The 21,195-nt window shown below is 36.0% G+C and overlaps 1 protein-coding gene across 2 annotated transcripts in view; it reads right to left on the reverse strand.

Annotated features, from left to right (window-relative positions):
• The window catches only part of LOC123546735 (serine/threonine-protein kinase 10-like), a 103,130-nt gene extending 83,787 nt beyond the window's left edge, over positions 1 to 19,343 (reverse strand). For both annotated transcript variants that reach the window (XM_045333248.2, XM_045333249.2), the window contains exons 1-5: positions 18,960 to 19,343; positions 16,186 to 16,350; positions 14,730 to 14,928; positions 2,420 to 2,492; positions 235 to 429 (exon numbers count right to left, since the gene is read on the reverse strand). In XM_045333248.2, the coding sequence (XP_045189183.2) occupies positions 235 to 429; positions 2,420 to 2,492; positions 14,730 to 14,928; positions 16,186 to 16,350; positions 18,960 to 19,118 (791 nt within the window). In that variant the 5' untranslated portion in view covers positions 19,119 to 19,343. The remainder of the gene's footprint in view (positions 1 to 234; positions 430 to 2,419; positions 2,493 to 14,729; positions 14,929 to 16,185; positions 16,351 to 18,959) is intronic.
• Positions 19,344 to 21,195: the final 1,852 nt, after the last annotated feature.

Consider the following 21,195-nt stretch of genomic DNA (forward strand, 5'->3'; position numbering starts at 1 on the left):
GGCCTAACACATTATCCAGTTATTGTTACTGGACTGTTTTCAAGCTAAAACATTAGCTGTGACTCTGATCTTTTAAACTAATGACCCCTCAAACAAAAGGTGTCATCTACTGACACAGGCAATCATCAAAATAACATTGTGCGGACTGTGCAGGCTGATCATGATCTACACTGGTCGCAAAGGCAGAATTACTTGCTGCCAGCAGGCTAAAGGTTAAATACAATTGTTACATACCATTTCCTTTTGTCATCTAGAGTAGGTGGTTCAGCTTTCTGTATTTTAATCAGCACCCTCATGGGATGCATCTCATGGTTGGGTGGCTCAATCTGTGCAAATTCTATGAGTGTGATACCCAGGGACCAGATGTCAGCCTTGTAACTATATGGTGTGTCCTTGAGTGTTTCACACAGAATGACCTCTGGTGCCATCCTAAAATACAAATTGTCATCAATTTAGAATTTGTTGTATTTTTTTTATGTAATTGGTCTCCTGTCATCTTCTCAAGATCTGTTTTGACTTCTTCTGCACTGTACTGCACCAAATAACATCAATTAGTTAAATGCACTTACTGCATTCTGGTAATATTTGAAATACATGCACATCTGGTTATCATTCAACTATTGGACTCAGAACACGATGATGAGTAAGATAGGTTATCTATTTAAAGACAATGGATAAGATAGGCTGTCCTAGAACAGTTTCTGCTCATCCAGTTACATGTAAGCTTGAATGTATTTGATGGTTTTGGCATATTTAAATCATTATGAGATCCATTTCCATGGAAAAAATCTATAAAAAAAAAGCTTTGTCATGACAAAGGTTCAAAATCTCAACCATCACGCATCAGATTCCTTACTCTTTAATGACCACTCAACTTTTTGTAGAATACAATTTCAGTACAATATTTTTTTATCTGAATGGCAAAATGATATATTTCAACCTTTAAGCTGTTATTTTTCACTATTTCTTGTACATATTTTCTTAAATTTCACCACATTAATTGTGAACTAGGTGCTGTAATGTATACAGTCAAGATAACAAATTGCAGGTTACAAAGTTTTACATAACGCATTATTTTAAGCTGCAACCCTATGAATACTTAACTATGTATAATGATAAACAGGTAAGTAATTTATTTGAATTTTAAGAGCACCAGGTTAACACAACAATATTTCACTGTCAGGGATCTATGAGCAAACAACATGCATGCAAAGTTTCCCACGACCCAAGTAGGACAATAGATCATAACAGGGTTCATATAGAACATGCAAACATCTCAGGACCTTTTTTCAGACTTTTTCCTTATTTTTAACCCTTACCCTTCTAAAGTTCTAAAATGGACTGGTCCGTCATTCAATTTGGGCAGCATCACTTATCATTTAAAGGGGTGTTCACTGAAAATTTACTGACTGAATAGCTAACAGTGCAGACCATGATCAGCCTACATATCCGTGCAGGCTGATCTAGGTCTGCACTGGTCGCAAAGGCAGAATCACTTGCTGCCAGCAGGCAAAGGGTTAAGGACTAATTTTTCAATATTAAACTGACAATACATTTCTAACATGCTTTGACTTTTAATGTGTTATTTAGTTTCAGACATCAAACTGTTTTTAATTGTATTCTTTTTTATATCTATTGTTCACTTTGCTCAACAATGACTTACTTAATGAGTTATCTTTTTACTAACACACATCAGTTTCCAGACTTTTTCACATCTAAGAACTGCTTATCGAGAAACAGCTTATCAAAAAACATAGATGCTGGAAGCTATTTAATACAAGCCAGGAACCAGTCCAAATATATCTGCACCCACCTGCTCCACCTTTACTGGTTAATATTTCATCACTAATACATTCACAGTCACTCACTTTCTTTTTTCATAGTTTCTTAACAATTCTAACAACAAATACAAACTTTACTAAATTTTATGGATTTTCAGTGTTTTACAGTATTTTACGAACTTTTTAACCCCTACCCTGCTAAATTCCAATAATGAACTTGTCCATCTTTCAATTTGGACAAACACCATTAACCGTTAAAAGGGGTGCTTACATAAAAGATACTGACTGAATAGCGAACAGTGCAGATCTTGATCAGACTGCAAGGATGTGCAGGCTGATCATGATCTACACTGGCTGCAAATGCAGAATCAATAGTGTCCAGCATTAAATTCAAGGACTTTTCAAGATTCTGCAAACTCTTGTCAGACAGGAATGTAATAAAATGCAGTACTCTTCTAAAGCCAAGTTTGGACCTGCCTCAGATTTTTTTTACACAGAAAAGGTTCCCAAAGTAACAGCTGGAAGTCACCATGTTGTTAAACCAGCTGATTCTCAAACACATGATATAAAACATAGTCTCTACTGTTTCACCAAGGATCAGGAAGAGAATGAGATATGAAAATATTTGCCAGACTTACCAGTAAGGTGTACCAATAAAAGAGTCTCTCTTCTGCAAGGTCTTGTCACTAATTGCAGACACACCGAAATCAGCTGAAACAGAGAAGAATGAGGTAATCAGACTGAGTGTTGTTATTGTATTATTCTGATAGCTTGTTTGATAGCATTTCAGTTGAAATAAACTATAAAGGCAGGCAGTTCATCTGCCCATTTTTCTCCTAGATTCTGCACAAGTAAGAAGTACTTACTTGATAATTCCCTTCACCCTCCAACAATGAATCAGAGGTAGATGACAAATGATTTTAAACAAAATTTAAATCAAATGCATTGAATGAAAACTGTAAGAGAGATATAGTACATGGCAACTGCTATATCTTAAAATGCCTTCTTATTACAAATGTATTACTCTAGCACTTTGATAGCTATTGTAAAGGGTTCCATCAATGCTATCAACTAAACATATACAGCTAGTAAGCAAATGGAATATCATTCATCTATTGCTATGGCAGTTACTGGTAATAAACTAATATAGTACTGTATAGAAAATATTTTAACTACCGTCTAAATTCATTCATAATCTCCACTGCTTGCCCATATGAGTGACTCCTCCAGAAGAGGAGAGTGCAACATACAGAAGATGCTCCAATTCAAGAGGATTTCCCTAGATTCTTACATGCAAGGTGTAACTGTTGTAACAAACTGTGCATAATTTTATGGACTACCGTAGATTTAAAGTTACACCCAGGCAACTGTTAGCAATTGTAGTTGGAGGGATCAGAGAGATAAAAATCGCGAACCTTGATTTTGTAGTTTGATACTTTACAACTTCTCTAACACCATTATATAATTACTACCTACAGTATTCAGTAGTGTTTGGAATCAGAAAAAAATGTGTTGAATAACCAGTAAAAACAAGAGGACCATGATGGTCCTGAATCACTCACCTCTTCCCACATGACCAAGTTTTGAGTATGACGTCGTTTTTTCTATTATTTGACATAGTGACCTAGTTTTTGAGCTCATGTGACCCAGTTTTGAACTTGACCTAGATATTATCAAGATAAAAATTCTGACCAATTTTCATGAAGATCCATTGAAAAATATGGTCTCTAGAGAGGTCACAAGGATTTTCTATTATTTGACCTATTGACTACGTGACCCTGTTTTGACCTTTATCTAGATATCATCAAGATGAACATTCTCACTATTTTCATGAAGATCTCATGAAAAACATGGCCTCTAGAGAGGTCACAAGGTTTTTCTATCTTTATACCTACTGGCCTAGTTTTTGACCGCACATGACCCAGTTTCGAAACTGACCTAGATATCATCAAGGTGAACATTCAGATCAATTTTCATGAAGATCCATTGAAAAATATGGCCTCTAGAGAGGTCAAAAGATTTTAATAATTTTAGACCTACTGACCTAGTTTTTGACCGCAGTTGACCCAGTTTCAAACTTGACCTAGATATCATCAAGATGAACATTCAGACCAACTTTCATACAGATCCCATGAAAAATATGGCCTCTAGAGAGGTCACAAGGTTTTTTTATTATTTGACCTACTGACCTAGTTTTTTAAGGCACGTGACCCAGTTTCAAACTTGATCTAGATATCATCAAGGTGAACATTCTGACCAATTTTTATGGAGATCCATTCACAAGTATGGCCTCTAGAGGGGTCACAAGGTTTTTCTATTTTTAGACCTACTGACCTAGTTTTTGACTGCACATGACCCTGTTTCGAACTTGACCTAGATATCATCAAGATGAACATTCAGACCAATTTTCATACAGACCCCATGAAAAATATGGCCTTTAGAGAGGTCACAAAGTTTTTCCATTATCTGACCTACTGACCTTGTTTTTGAAGGCACGTGACCCACTTTCGAACTTGACCTAGATATCATCAAGACGAACATTCAGACCAACATACATACAGATCCCATGAAAAATATGGCCTCTAGAGAGGTCACAAGGTTTTTCTATTATTTGACCTACTGACCTAGTTTTTGAAGGCACGTGACCCATTTTCGAACTTGACCTAGATATCATCAAGGTGAACATTCTGACCAATTTTCATAAAGATCTCATGAAATATATGGCCTCTAGAGAGGTCACAAAACTTTTTCTATTTTTAGACCTACTGACCTAGTTTTTGACCGGACGTGACCCAGTTTCAAACTTGACCTAGATATCATCAAGATGAACATTTCAGACCAACTTTCATACAGATCCCATGAAAAATATGGCCTTTAGAGAGGTCACAAGGTTTTTCTATTATTTGACCTACTGACCTAGTTTTTGATGGCACGTGACCCAGTTTCGAACTTGATCTAGATATCATCATGGTGAATGTTCTGATCAATTTTCATGAAGATCCCATGAAAAATATGGCCTCTAGAGAGGTCACAAGGTTTTTCTATTTTTAGACCTACTGACCTAGTTTTTGATGGCACGTGATCCAGTTTCGAACTTGACCTAGATATCATCAAGGTGAATGTTCTGACCAATTTTCATGAAGATCTTGTGAAATATATGGCCTCTAGAGAGGTCACAAAACTTTTTCTATTTTTAGACCTACTGACCTAGTTTTTGACCGGACGTGACCCAGTTTCAAACTTGACCTAGATATCATCAAGATGAACATTCAGACCAATTTTCATACAGACCCCATGAAAAATATGGCCTTTAGAGAGGTCACAAAGTTTTTCCATTATCTGACCTACTGACCTTGTTTTTGAAGGCACGTGACCCACTTTCGAACTTGACCTAGATATCATCAAGACGAACATTCAGACCAACATACATACAGATCCCATGAAAAATATGGCCTCTAGAGAGGTCACAAGGTTTTTCTATTATTTGACCTACTGACCTAGTTTTTGAAGGCACGTGACCCATTTTCGAACTTGACCTAGATATCATCAAGGTGAACATTCTGACCAATTTTCATAAAGATCTCATGAAATATATGGCCTCTAGAGAGGTCACAAAACTTTTTCTATTTTTAGACCTACTGACCTAGTTTTTGACCGGACGTGACCCAGTTTCAAACTTGACCTAGATATCATCAAGATGAACATTCAGACCAACTTTCATACAGATCCCATGAAAAATATGGCCTTTAGAGAGGTCACAAGGTTTTTCTATTATTTGACCTACTGACCTAGTTTTTGATGGCACGTGACCCAGTTTCGAACTTGATCTAGATATCATCATGGTGAATGTTCTGATCAATTTTCATGAAGATCCCATGAAAAATATGGCCTCTAGAGAGGTCACAAGGTTTTTCTATTTTTAGACCTACTGACCTAGTTTTTGATGGCACGTGATCCAGTTTCGAACTTGACCTAGATATCATCAAGGTGAATGTTCTGACCAATTTTCATGAAGATCTTGTGAAATATATGGCCTCTAGAGAGGTCACAAGGTTTTTCTATTTTTAGACCTACTGACCTAGTTTTTTATGGCACGTGACCCAGTTTCAAACTTGACCTAGATATCATCAAGGTGAACATTCTGAGCAAATTTCATGAAGATCTTGTGAAATATATGGCCTCTAGAGAGGTCACAAGGTTTTTCTATTTTTAGACCTACTGACCTAGTTTTTGATGTCACGTGACCCAGTTTCGAACTTGACCTAGATATCATCAAGATGAACATTCTGACCAATTTTCATAAAGATCCCATGAAAAATGTGACCTCTAGAGTGGTCACAAGCAAAAGTTTACGGACGGACGCACGCACGGACGACGGACACCGCGCGATCACAAAAGCTCACCTTGTCACTTTGTGACAGGTGAGCTAAAAAATGCCTGATCGTTAATTAATTATGATGAAATTCTGACCAATCAATCTTGGCCAAAATATGAAGGAAAAACTAAATTTCTTGATTTTTGTCCATTACATAATTTCAGTTATTCTTAACAAAATGTAACTGTCACAATTCTGTCTATTATAAATTAGATATCATTCAATATGCAGTGTCACTATCATTTAAGAGTGGCCATTCTACTAGATTTAATTTACTGAGGTAATTATTAGGATGTAAGAATTCATCAACAATGAAAAATTTTGCTAACAATCACATCGTGGCCCAGCTATTCATGATTTTGCCAACACAATGATTATTCAGCTCATCACTTCTATTCAACTTTAACGTAATCTACATGAGTAAACATAAACTTTCCTGAAGAATTAATGAATTTAAAAACAATGTGCAGTGTCCAATCCAAGGTATAAATGATGAAAACTCTTAAGGATAACATGGCGTAATAGCCATATTTCATATCTTGTAACTAGATGGTAAAATTTAAATGAAATTTGGTCACTTTAAAGACATTAAAAATTAAAAATGTTTCACCGAGAGATTTTTCAAATTTTATCATTTTTGGGGGAGATAATCGTTACTGAAGTTAACATTGATGCCTATGGGAACTATATAATTTCTTTGATTATGAAAATCTGAATTTGACTTTCGAGAAAATTTTGCGGTAGAAAGCTGCATTATATGATTCTGATACAAATATCAAAAAGAAATTCAGAATTCCCCGTAGGGAAAAGGAGATAATTATTATTTTCTAGTTTTCAGGGGAGATAACTCATGAAAAAACAAAATTATCAAGGGAGATAATCTAAAGGAAAAATTTGAGCTTCTGTCACTATATAACTTGTCATTATGCATCTTATTTCTATCATTTGATTTTTTCAAAGCTTACATTATGTACACTTTTGGTGAAATTGAGGCCTATTGCGGGTAGTCATCCATAAGGCAACATGTGTTAAAACTTAAAAGTAGGTGTTGTCTTTTTTTCAATACAAATAACATTCTTAGGATGAATGGACATAAATTTGATAAACTTCAAAATATTTTCAAATAAGCATTGAAGAGTTTTTATATTATTAAATATATCATATTTCAATGCATTATATAACAAGAATAGACTTTAATAGTGAAGGAATGAGGAAGATAAAGTTAGCGACATATCAAATGACAACATCATTGCATCCTAGTAACAAACTCAAATTGCTAATATCTTTGCTCTATTTTAATAAAAAAGATAATATATCAGCTCTTTACAAAATTCTCAAACATAAAAAGATAAAACTGTAGCAAAGCAAAAATCAGTTTGTTTATTAAGAATGCATGAAGTCAAATTTGCCTCTCCCACAGCAATCTTAATCAGTGTTTATTCATGGCTAGCTTTATTCATAGGTTGAAATATTCTCAAACTGACAGATTACAGAGCTTGAGGTGGTCTCCTTTTGCGAATTGTCTTTATAGTGAGGCTATCTCTAATTACGAAGTTAAGTCTTTATTTCAAGGTGTCTTTATTGTGAAGTTGTCTTTATGCCTAGGTTGTCTTTATTGTAAGGTTAACCCTATTTCGAGGTTGTCTTTAATTCAAAGTTGTCCTTATTCCAAGGTTTCTTTATTGGGAGGTTAACTCTATTCTGAGGTGTCTTTATTGTAAGGTTAACCCTATTCCGAGGCTGTCTTTATTGTGAAGTTGCCTCTATGCCTAGGTTGTCTTTATTGTGAGGTCAACTCTATTCCAAGGGTTCTTTATTTCAAGGTTGTCTTTATTGTGAATTTGTCTCTCATTCTGAGGTTGTCTTTATTACGAGGTTGACTATTCAATGGTTTCTTTATTCTAAGGTTGTCTGCATTGTAAAGTTGTCTCTATTTTCAGGTTGTCATTAGCTAAAGTTTGACTTTGCTTTTACAACAAATTAATGATGTAATACATGACAGTTCAACTTAAAAATTCAAACCAATGACACTTTTTTCTTTTTCTTCAGAAAAGGTTAATTTATATAATATCTTACTACAAGAAACAAAATGTAACATAAATGGCCTGAAACATACATTATGATAAAACGGTTATGTAAATTTTCAGGAAATTAACATTTTCTCATTTCAATTTTTTATGGCCTGTAACATTAAAATATCCCACTAACTTACTATTTACACATGAGTAACTCAATATTTACATTAATATGGTTTTAAAAAGGATAAATCTTCAGCTGTATCAATAAAATGTCAAAGGGCATGATGGTTTTATATGACACACAATCCTTTTTGTAAGTTTAGTCATACACATCTCATTTCTTTTTAAATTACGTCCAAGTCTTGGCCTATAAATAGCAAATGAAGACATCTGTAATGACTAAAATATTCCATGATGATAAATATTTTTTGTTTGTTTGTTTGTTTTGGGTTTAACGCTGTTTTTCAACAGTATTTCAGTCATGTAATGGCGGGCAGTTAACCTAACCAGTGTTCCTGGATTCTGTACCAGTACAAACCTGTTCTTCGCAAGTAACTGCCAACTTCCCCACATGAATCAGAGGTGGAGGACTAATGATTTCAGACACAATGTCATTTATCAAATAGTCACGGAGAACATACGCCCCGCCTGAGGATTGAACCCGCGACCCCGCGATCCGCAGACCAACGCTCTTACCTACTGAGTTAAGCGGGCAGGCTTGATAAATATTTTGGACATATCAAAATTGGTACTACTGAATCTGTCTAAGACGTTACTAACAGCTTTAATAGAGCTAGATTGCTAATAAAGATGTTTGTTTTATCATTAGTTTTATCCTTTCTTATCAAATAATTTTAAAATTTTAAAAAGATGAATATTGTCCTTGATTTTCATATACATGTAGATCTACTTTTACATATGAGAGAAATTAGAGCGTATTTCAGCATCCAGAATGGCAGTCATGTTTAACAACAGTACAATGATGTGCCAAACTGCCTTCTACCTGTCTCAGATTTCATGAAACAATCTCCTGTACCTTTTAAATAATGGGAGAATCCACCCTTAGTGACTGATGGACTGACAAACAGAATGATGGACAGATAGACAAACAAATGTAGAAAACAAAATAATGTGTATATTCTTCATACCGTCTTCTACCTATATACCAATTTTAATGAAACATTACTTGTGCTTTAACCCTTACCCTGCTAAATTTCTATAATGAACTTGCCCATCTTCCAATTTGGACAGTACCATTATTTGTTAAAAGGAGTTACTGACTGAATGGCGAACAGTGCAGATTATGATCAGACTGCATGGATGTGCAGGCTGATCATGATCTACACTGGTCACAAAGGCAGAATCAATCGTGTCCAGCATAGTAAGGGTTAAGTTATCCTAGGATAAACTTTTTACATGGGTGAAAGTTGTCCAACTTCAAAATACTGAAATCAAGACTTTCAATACTGACAATACTAATTTCCTATCACTTGTATAGAAGAAGAAATCTTCAAAATACTGAATTCAGTATTAATACTGAAAACTTTCACCCATGTTTTTATGCCAGATGAATCAGGTTTCCAAATAGATGTTATGAGTGCTTATAAGGTTAGAAAGACACTACTTTTGATATTGCAGATGAGCTGTTATAGTTAGAGCCATAAAGGGAGGTAATAAAAACAATAGATTCAATAAAATAATCTAGTACAAATGTATATTCAGCAATAGTCAAACCTTTGATAAATGTTAAAGAAAGTAGTTATTGGAAATAGGATTTAACAAGAAATTAATGTATTTTATGTTCATAAGGCAAATTTTCCACAAAGGCGTTATAAGCCTTTAAGACTGGTACTTATAAAATGCAACCTTATGTGTTGCCACTGCAATAAAGTTGAAGGATGTATTACACATTTTTAATATTGCCATCTATCCATGTACCAAGTTTCACGAAAAAATATCTTGGTTTTTATTTAGTTATTGCAGCATTCCACTTTTTGACTGACACAGGCGGGCAAACAGTAAGTCCCACCATGTGACACACTGGTAGGGGACTAAAAGCTATATAGAATGTTGCCTTAATTCCAGAGTGATGTAAATCCATTTCTGTCAAAACTGAGATTTTAGTGTCATTTGGTCTGTATCTATGAGCTCTGTCTGATGGTGAATTTGTGGCCTTGTAGAACTAATAGCACAAACAAGCTTAATTTTAGTTCAACATGGCTCAAGTAGTGTGTAAAGTCATTGACACTAACCTCTTTAAATGTTGTTTCCCAAAACTATTTTAAAAAAGCTAGTTGTTGCATTGTGGAAATAAGGCGACAAAATTTTAAACAAGGAAGTTATAATACTTTTATAAACTTGCATTTCTAATGATTTTGGCTAATGATCAAAAATAAAAAATATTCACAAATTTTCTTATCATTTCATAGACCAAGTAAGTTTATCAAATTCATTCTTTGCAGTAAGAAAACTTCACCTTGGTTGGACAACTAGGAAAGAATGATCCAAATTTGAAAATACCTCCACTGAAAAAAGTGTTTAGCGGACATAATTTCTAGTGCTAATATCCATATGTTTAGTCATACTTATTTCAAGTTCCCTTAACAATTAAGAAACAATAGATGACTAAATATTTTAACCACATTTTGTTCATTATACAGTATATCACACCATGCATTCTATTTTCAGGCATATAAAACCACAAACCAGTTGTTTTTAGCATCAAATTCAAAAACAAGAGGGTCATTAACCCTAAAGTGCTCACCGTTGTAAAAGGCTTCAAGTGTGTTTGTATAACATAATGGTACAGAGTTAGGTTTTTATAAATATCAAGGCTCTAGCTTTTCAAAAATTCTCATATATAAGCCTATGGTATATACATGTCACACCCAGGGGTGTCGCCATTTTTCCCCATAAGGCAATAACTTGAACAATTATAGTAAAGACTCAAACCCTGATATCACATGCCAAATATCAAGGCTCTAGCTATCATGGATTCAGAGACGATTTTCAAATACAGTATATATATATATGTATGTCACACTCAAGGGCCATGTTTTCAAATATATGTACAGTTGGTTGGAATATAAGAATGCGGCATAATTTTGGCAAAATAAAAGTTTGAATTATGTTAGTTGTCCTGTGGCTCATCTGAACATGGGAGATGCTTTTTTGCATTTTTGTTGAACTTAGAGACACACCATAACATTGATGGTGTAGGGTACCAAGGTTTTCTTCCAGGTTTTGTTTCAGGCATGGGTGGGACACCTCATCTCAGGTAGAAACACCAACCTCCTGAAAGCCAACAGGACAACTTCTTCGCATGAAGTGGTAAGGCACAAGTGATTTCAAGTCAGTGACCTTTACTATTCAACCAAAGAGGCGCCTCCACTTCATAGTCATGATATCTACAGGACTAGGATTCTGTTGAAAATGAGAAGCTTTAAAAGTCGTAATGACATTTTTCAGTACAGTTAAACACCCAAATTCTGGCAGTGTAAAGCCTGAAACCAGCAGTAGTCCTGAAAAACCCCAGGTCTGTATATAACAATTTCCAGGAGAGAAGTATACAAGAAAATGTTATAGTGTTACAGACAGACAGAATGCTGAACAGACAAGCCTTCCACCTCTTTTGCATCAGGAGTATAAAAACACAGACTTAATTTTCAATCAAGTCAATTTTTTTATCTAGCAGCCTAAATGTAAGCATACATGCCAAAATTTTATAATGGATTTTTACAGTAGCTAAAAATAAATACAGATATGAAATTTTGTAACAATTACAGTTTTGTTATTACACAATAATTATTCTTTCTAATATTTTATTGCGTAAAAACAAAACTGAAATACGGCTTTGTAATAAGGCTTTGTAATGCACTGAATGCTAATTTATCAAAGTCACTTCAAATTTATCATCAACAAACTATGAACTCTGTGCACTCATAACACCTTTCATACAGTAATTCTTTTTTAATTAATTAGCATAATGATTTCTGTTTAAGAAAAAATTCTGTAAATCCAAACCAATATCTAGCAAAACTAAAAAATAGGAGAATTAAATAACAAATTTCAGTACTAGTACTCAAGAAAATGCTAGAACTGTTAGGAATTACTATGATATGTTTAACATGTTTGTAGTATATTCATACTGGCCATTGTTAATTATGACAAAGAAATGTAACAATGTGCAACTTTGACTGTCAGCTGTGCAAGTCTGAATCAATATCATCATGTAACAAGAGATCACCGAGTGATCTTGGCGCCCACCATTGAGCCATTATTGAATGCTCCAAGGTCAAAATCATGGTCAAATTTCATTTCGGTATACAACACTGTGCATGTGGTCCAAATTTGAAAGCTGTAGCTTGAGAAATGTGACAGTAGGTCACTAGATCAATTTCAAGGTCAAAGCTCATTTCGGTATACAGAACTATGCATGTGCTTCAAATTTGGAGGCTGTAGCTTGAGAAATGCGAAAGTAGGCACTAGGTAAAAATCAATGTCAAATTTCAAATCAGAACACAAAACTATGCATGTAGTCCAAATTTGAAGCCTGTAGCTTGAGAAATGTGACAGTAGGTCAGCAGGTCAATCTCATGATCAAAGTTCATTTTGGTACACAAAACTATGCATGTGGTCCAAATTTGAAGGCTGTAGCTTGAGAAATGTGAAAGTAGGTCACTAGGTCAAAATCAAGGTCAAATTTCATTTCGGAACAAAAAACTACATGTATGCATGTGGTCCAAATTTGAAGCCTGTACCTTCAAAAATGTTAAAGTAGGTCACTAGGTCAATGTCAAGGTCAATTTTTTTTTTCAGTGCACAAAACTATGCATGTGGTCCAAATATGAAGAAGGCTGTAGCTTGAGAAATGTGAAAGTAGGTCACTAGTCAAATTCAAGGTCAAATTTCATTTTGGAACACAAAAGTGTGCATGTGGTCCAAATTTGAAGCCTGTACTTTCAAAAATGTGAAAGTAGGTCACTAGGTCAATGTCAAAGTTTTTTCCGGTGCACAAAACTATGCATGTGGTCCAAATTTAAAGGCTGTAGCTACAGAAATGTGAAAGTAGGTCACCAGGTCACAATCAAGGTCAACCCATGTCAAGGTTCATCTTGCCACTCAAAACTATACATGTGGTCCAAATTTGAATGTTATAGGTTATTGACAAGAAGATTTTAAAAGCTTTTCCCTATATAAGTTTATACGAACCATGTGACACCCAGGGCGGGGCCATATTTGACCGTAGGGGGATAATTTGAACAAACTTGGTAGAGAACCACTAGATGATGATGCTACATTACAAATATCAAAGCCCTAGGCTTTGTGGTTTGGACAAGAAGATTTTCAAAGTTTTTCCCTATATATGTCTATGTAAACCATGTGACCCCCAGGGCGGGGCCATATTTGACCCTAGGAGGATAATTTGAACAATCTTAGTAGAAAACCACTAGATGATGTCACATACAAAATATCAAAGCCCTAGGCCCTGTGGTTTTGGACAAGAGGTTTTTCCCTATATAAGTCTGTATAAACCATGTGACCCCCGGGGCGGGGCCGTATTTGACCCCAGGGAAGTAATTTGAATTATCTCGTAGAGGACCACTAGATGATGTTTCATACCAAATATCAAAGCCCTAGGCTCTGTGGTTTTGGACAAGAAGATTTTCCAAGTTTTTCCCAATATAAATCTATGTAAATTATAAAAATAAACAGAGGGCCATAACTCACTCAAAAATTGTTGAACCAGAGACACAACTAGGGTACCAATACATCATTCTGACAAAGTTTGGTCAAAATCCCCCCAGTAGTTTCTGAGGATGCGATAACGAGAAATTGTTAACGGATGGATGGACGGACCACAGACGCAGAGTGATTTGAATAGCCCACCATCTAATGATGGTGGGCTAATAAATAAACTAACAATACACAGCAAATTATTGGATGAAATTAGTTTTGAGATGGACTGTTGCTTATTTGAATGAAATTTAAATAAATACGAAAGGTGTTCTGACTGTGAATTTAAGCAATATACATCCTTCAGAATTTATTGCCCCATAAATGCCCCATTTACAGAAACATTTCTAGGCAAAGGTATCCATATGACCCATAACAGAAGAGATTTTCTCCCTGAACCTGGGCCCCTCCTGCTTGGACCTGCTACCTCTCAAAGACAGAAAGCCCTGCATAGCACGATTTCCAAGCTAACTTAAATCATTAGCTTTGATTTTATTTCACCAATCACTTAATCACACAATGAAGCAAATCCATCAAGGAGTTACAGTGAAAGTGCATCAAAGCATTAACCAAGGTGCGGATGCAGAACAAATGCCAATGCGGACACAGGCACCAACGCTGTGTCAAGTAGTAGAATAGTTCTCCATACACTTCATATAGTCAAGCTAAAATGGCTAACATTCTTCTGGAGGACTCACTCATACAATCTATGTACAACCATGGGTACACAATGTTTTTATACAAAATTGTCCAGGACAGAGTCATGTTAAAATGGCTATGGATGTAATCCTGGCAAGAAAAAAACTACCTATGTCTTACCAAGTTTGACTTCTCCGTCCATTGTAAGCAGTACGTTTCCAGCTTTGAGATCTCTATGTATGACATGTTGTCTATGTATGAAGACTAAAGCTTGACACATCTCGTAACACACATAGCGGATCTGGTTCTCATTCAGCGGCTTTTCAAGGTCAACCATTATACTGTCCACTGCTCCACCACCACAGAACTCTATGTACATCTAAATTAAACAAGGTATCACTGATTAAAGCATGTACAAAATTTAGTATTCTCATGTAAAATTCTGCACAGATTAAGAATTATTTTGATAATTATAGTGAATTTTAAGCTAGGGAAAAAAACACTTTTTTTCAACCCTCTTGTAAATGGTTCCTAAAACTGAGCATCTATTTACAATAATAATCAGGGCCCCATATTGTAAGTGATTCATCTTATAGGTGAGGAAAGGTGCAGGTCATGTTTTGGTACTGTTAAAAATGTGTAATTTAGTTTCTCTTCTAATTCCTTACAAAAACCTAAGATCTATTTTATCTTTAACTGTCAGATTAATGGCTTAATAAATTGAGCACCTGCAGTTATAGAATGTCATTATGTTTCTTTAAAGATCAAGTTAAGATAGTCAGAGATCATATAGAGATCATATAAAGTACAACCAAAACACAAACCACTTGTATTTAAGTTTTATGTACATTTGGAAATTACAACCTGCAGTTATATATAACAAGAGCTGTCTCCATAGGATGACACATGCCCCCGATGGCACTTTAAATGAATAGTTATGGCCGATGTTCGAGTTTAGGATCTTTGACCTACGGAGCTGTGGTACACATTCATGCCAAGTTATTTGAAAATCCATCCATGGATGACAAAGATATGGACCGGACACGCCCATCAATGCACTATCCTTTAACGTCTAAGTGTGACCTTGACCTTTGAGATACGGACCTGGGTCTTGCGCGCGACACATTGTCTTACTGTGGTACACATTCATGCCAAGTTATTTGAAAATCCATCCATCAATGACAAAGATATGGACCGGACACGCCCATCAATGCACTACCCATTAATGTCTAAGTGTGACCTTGACCTTTGAGGTACGGACCTGGGTCTTGCGTGCGACACTTCGTCTTACTGTGGTACACATTCATGCCAAGTTATTTGAAAATCCATCCATCGATGACAAAGATATGGACCGGACACGCCCATCAATGCAATAACCTTTAATGTCTAAGTGTGACTTTGACCTTTGAGGTACGGACCTGGGGGTCTTGCGCGCGACACATCGTCTTACTGTGGTACACATTCATGCCAAGTTATTTAAAAATCCATCCATCGATGACAAAGATATGGACCTGACACGAAAAATGCGGACAAACCGACAGACGGTTCAAAAACTATATGCCTCCCTTCGGGGGCATAAAAATATTACAATTTCAAACCTACACAGCTTATACAGACTTTTATTGTTAATACATACCCATAATTTTCCACCAAAAAAGTAAGTTTCATGTATACCAACAACGTTTCTGTGTTTACACTTAGTAAGGATGTCAATTTCTACAAGAAAATCTTCTAGATCGTCATCTGCTTTTATCTCAACCTGCTTCAAGGCTGCAAGAATTCCACTCTCTTTATGTTGAGCCTGAAAGTAGTTAAATTATTTGAACCTGTCCAAACTAAACCAAACAACTTTGATTTTATGCCGAGACGCAAATCTTTGCATTAGCGCCGCTATGTTTATTTTTAAGTGAACAAGTACATAAAACAAAAGCTGTCAGCTGAAACAGATCAGTTCACTGTTTTGACGCTGGGTAGTTCAATAAAGCATATCTGAGGAAACTGGAGCTACCAAAGAAGGGATTATAAACCATTAATACCAAAGACAAACCTCCCTATCAACTTTCGAGATCCCAGGCCCAAGCATTCTCAAGTTATCGTCTGGAAACCGTTTAAGTGTTCCGGGTCACTTTGACCTTGATCTACTGATCTCAAAATCAATAGGGGTCATCTGCTGGTCACGACCAACCTCCCTATCAACTTTCATGATCCTAGACCCAAGCGTTCTCAAGTTATCGTCCGGAAGATCCTCACTTGTCTCATTACTTTCTGTGTACTAATCTTCTAACATAACAATGTCATGTTATTTTTGCCATTATCTCTGAACATTTTATTTGTCAATAAAAAATTGACATGTCAGTTACTTTATATACAGTGCTTGGCAGTTTCAACACTTATAACAGTAAGATCACAGGGGTGTGGAAATCCCAATATTTTTCACTTGTCCACAGACAAATGAGACTTAAAAATCTACTTGTCCGCAGTCAAAACTTACTTGCCCAGATTTTCAACATTTTAGCATGCAAATAATTCTTTATTTTGGACAATAATCTACAAGTAGTAACAAAGCAAACATAATAAAGTGTAATACTGTAGCTGTTTCAAAAAATAAGCTTTCGACACTTAAGCTTGTGTTCGTCCGCGAGGCCGTCGAACATTTAACAGAAATACCTAAAAGACTGCCCATCATTCCATGTGAGAAATCATGAAACTTTCTGACTGTAAGAAAACATGAAACTTGTTGACTGGTACTAGCAAGCTCTTTGTGCTTTGACTATTGACTTCCATTTTTGTTGGCAATCGAAGTTGTAACAACGAATTTGTCCAAAACTTTGTGATAATTGTTAATGTCGCCGAGTTATCGTGTGCAAAAATCACGCAAGATCATGACAGGAAATCAATCAGAACGCAGAGAAAGAGATGCTAAATTTAGATGCAGTATGGTTTTCCCAAAACAGGAGAAATCAAGAGGCCCTCAGCGGGTGAAACATCTGTTTCATATGTCAAATTCTTCAATAAACTTGAAGCACTGTTCAGCTTTTCTAAATTATTCTTTCCTTTTTTCATTTCAAACCAGAAAATTTGTGCTTGTCTGTAGACAAACGGAATGCAAAAACTCACTTGTCCGCCATCAAAAAGTCCCAAGTCGGACATAGGAATTCCACACCCCTGGATCATCAATTTGGTTGTAGGTAAGCAACTTATACTCAAAAGTGAAATACAGTATTTTATTTCGAACAATATATCTGAGTCTTAAATAAATTGATAACCAGACACCTTGAAAATTGTAAGAGTATAGGCTTTTCAGATGGCTAGATACTTATCTTTTTTAAATGGACCAAGACAAGCTTATCATCTTAAAGTTCTTCCACAAGTCGTCCTGTATAATGAACACCATTCAAGTATGACGGAATTTTATGTTCTTATACACTATCCCCAAGGTTCCTATGTTTCTGATAGTACTAACCAACCCTTCAGTATAATTTAGTTTTTGGAAGAGAATAGGGCTCGATCCGGTAACTGGACCTATAGACTCTGGGTCTAGAGGTCCGGTAATCAATATACATGTACTATGATGTACTGTATTACCAGTGTATAAGGTAACAGCTGTTAAAAATTATGATTAGTTGTCATAAAGTTGCCGTAATTACGTTTTTTGTCAATATTTTATTTATAATTAGCTCTCACTCGGGTTCAAGGCACAATTATTGAATATAAAATTTTAACAGCGATATCGGTAGTCACCGTTATTTATTTATTCAAGTAGTAAAACGAATTCGGCAATTCATGGGCACAGTCCATGTCTTAAATACTAAAGAAAACATTAAGTTTATAATTTTAATCATCAGTTTTGAGAAAAACAAGAATTTGATAAAAGCTTCCAATTAATTTAGGGCATACAAATTCCTACTTATTCATCGAATTTGCGATCGTATTTTTCCCGGGATTAAAGAAATTATAATTACTGTCACTTAAAGTGTGTTTAAAATGATGAGGAGCACTTGCACTTTAGCAGTCCGTCCCTATAAATATAGTAGCTTAAAAATGTCTTAGATATCAAAATTTATAAGGGGTAACTTTATTTTAGATGAATATCTTTGGGGGCTGCTGCCCCCACTCCTCCGCTTTGACCCCCAAACCCCAATGTGCTGCACATGCGCATAATTATCTTCCGGGGACCACTAAAGTGCATTCTACCCCGACGAGAAAATTACGAGTGCACACTGATCAACTTTTAAAGAAGAAATGTAGTCTCCTCCTTGTAAATACCGTTTTCAGAATTCAAATTGATTTACCGGACCATTAAACAGCCCGGTTATCTAGAGGTCCGGTATCTCCGGGTCTAGAGGTCACTTTACCAGACCCCTAGCCACTGCCTCAAGTTTTTAAGGCAACAAATTGTTCCTATTTTACCTTGTAAACCTTTCCAAATGCTCCATCTCCGAGCTCTCCAATAATGTCCCATACATGATTAGGGTCTTTGTCCCTTATAATATTTCTATTTTCTAACGGGTTACGCCCTCCATCTCTTCCTAACCCGAACAGCTTTTTGAAACTGCTCAAAAATGACATTTTTGACGTCAAAATCTGACAATTTCCAAGAAGATTTCAGTAATGACTGTTCTAATTTTAAAATGATTCGTATACATGAGGATAAATTATTATGCAATAAAGGCACTGGACTAAATTAGTTGAAGAATTAACTAAAAATAATCCAAGTTAGTAACATTTTCAAGGACTTTCACTTATTTATTGCAGCGGAGAATCTCCATCTTGTTCTACTTGCGCATGCGTACAATTTACTCAATATTTACTTCCGTGTTTCCTTTGGGCACGCCTATTTGTATTTCATAGGGGTGTACCGTGTCAGCGGACGGGTCAATTTTCCATCCCCGATGGTTTTGGCGAGCAGGATTACTTATTTTATAAGCTGTCATCCCTCTAGTCTAACGGGACAGTCAAAAACTATCACGCTGTCCTGAAACGTCCTATATTATTTGGACTAGGTTTGGGCACGACCCAGGCCCGGTTAAAGGGCTCGTGCTCCCCCCCCCCCCCCCACCCCCCAATCGGTGACTGAGAAGTGACGTATACTCATCAAAGATGCACCCTTCTATTTTGGCAAGGGAATGAAATTTCCCAGAGAAGCACCCGAGGCCACAATTTCATACCTGTATTTCAAAATCCCCCCCCCCCCCCCACCCACGTCCCCTCCATCAAGAGGAGACTAACCCCTCCATTACCTCAAAATTTAAACAAAAAAAACGCACCAGAGGCCATCATTTTATGCCTATATTTCAAAAATTTTCAAGGGGTGAGCCCGCTGACCCCCTTAAAATGAGGGGGTTACCCCACTAGTAAATGAACAAGAGGCCACCATTTCCTACCTGTATTTCAAAAAAATTCAGTGGGGAGGGGGGAAGACCCCCCTAACATGGGAACAGCCCCCACTCCAATACCTACCCGCTATCCAATTAGTGTCAATCAATCTGTTGTAGAATAATGGAAAAGATCATTCGTAATGCCATAGTTCAACATATTGAAAATAGTGATCAACTGTCAAATCACCAACATGGATTCAGGAAATTTAAGGCAGGTCATGCACCACTCAATTATTGGAATGTATTGAAGATTGGACTACTGCAATTGATGAGAAGTATGACGTTGATGTCATTTACTTAGATTTTAAACTTCGCGGCGGCCTTCGATAAGGTTCCGCACAAGAGACTGTTGAAAAAAATCTGGAGTATTGGTATTAGGGGGAATCTATATAATTGGATAAAAGACTTTTTGGACAATAGGCAGCAAAGGGTTAAAGTTAATGGTTCCATTTCCAAATGGCAGAAGGTTACAAGTGGAGTTCCTCAGGGAAGCGTGTTAGGACCTGTGCTGTTTCTAATATTTATCAATAACCTACCTGAAGTTCTAAACTGTGCGTTCAAACTTTTTGCTGATGACACAAAACTGTATTCAGTCATAAAAAGTTTTGATGATGAAGAAAGACTACAAGATAATATCTTCAATGCATGTGAATGGGCCTCGAAGTGGCAAATGTTGTTTAATGCAAAAAAAAAAATGCAAAATGATGCACGTCGGCAATAAACCACGCAATGAATATTTTATGAAGGATAATGAAAACAAAATAGTGAAAGTCAAACAAGTGAAAGAGGAAAAAGACCTAGGAGTAATTTTTGACGACAAGATGACATTTGATAAACATATAAACTCCAAGGTCAATATTGCCAATAGTAACCTAGGATTGATATTTAAAAACTTTACCTTCATGAATAAAGAAATTGTGCGCCCCCATCTCGAATATGCTTCAGTTATCTGGACACCAAGATTTAAAAAGCAAGCTATTTTAATTGAGAACGTACAGAGAAGAGCCACAAGAATGCTGAAAGACATCCATGGGTTAGAGTATAGGGATAGGCTGATACGATTAGGAATACCAACGCTAGAATATAGGAGATCTAGGGCAGATGTCATTGAGGTTTACAAACTTATGCACAAACTTGACATAACAGCCACTAACATGTTAACTGTCAGGGAAGAAACAAATACAAGAGGCCACAATCAGAAACTATTTAAACCTAGAGCGCGAGTAAATATTAGAAGAAATGCTTTTACGCATCGTGTTGTGGACAGT

Source organism: Mercenaria mercenaria, chromosome 9 (genome assembly GCF_021730395.1).
Source record: "Mercenaria mercenaria strain notata chromosome 9, MADL_Memer_1, whole genome shotgun sequence".
NCBI classification, from domain to species: domain Eukaryota; kingdom Metazoa; phylum Mollusca; class Bivalvia; order Venerida; family Veneridae; genus Mercenaria; species Mercenaria mercenaria.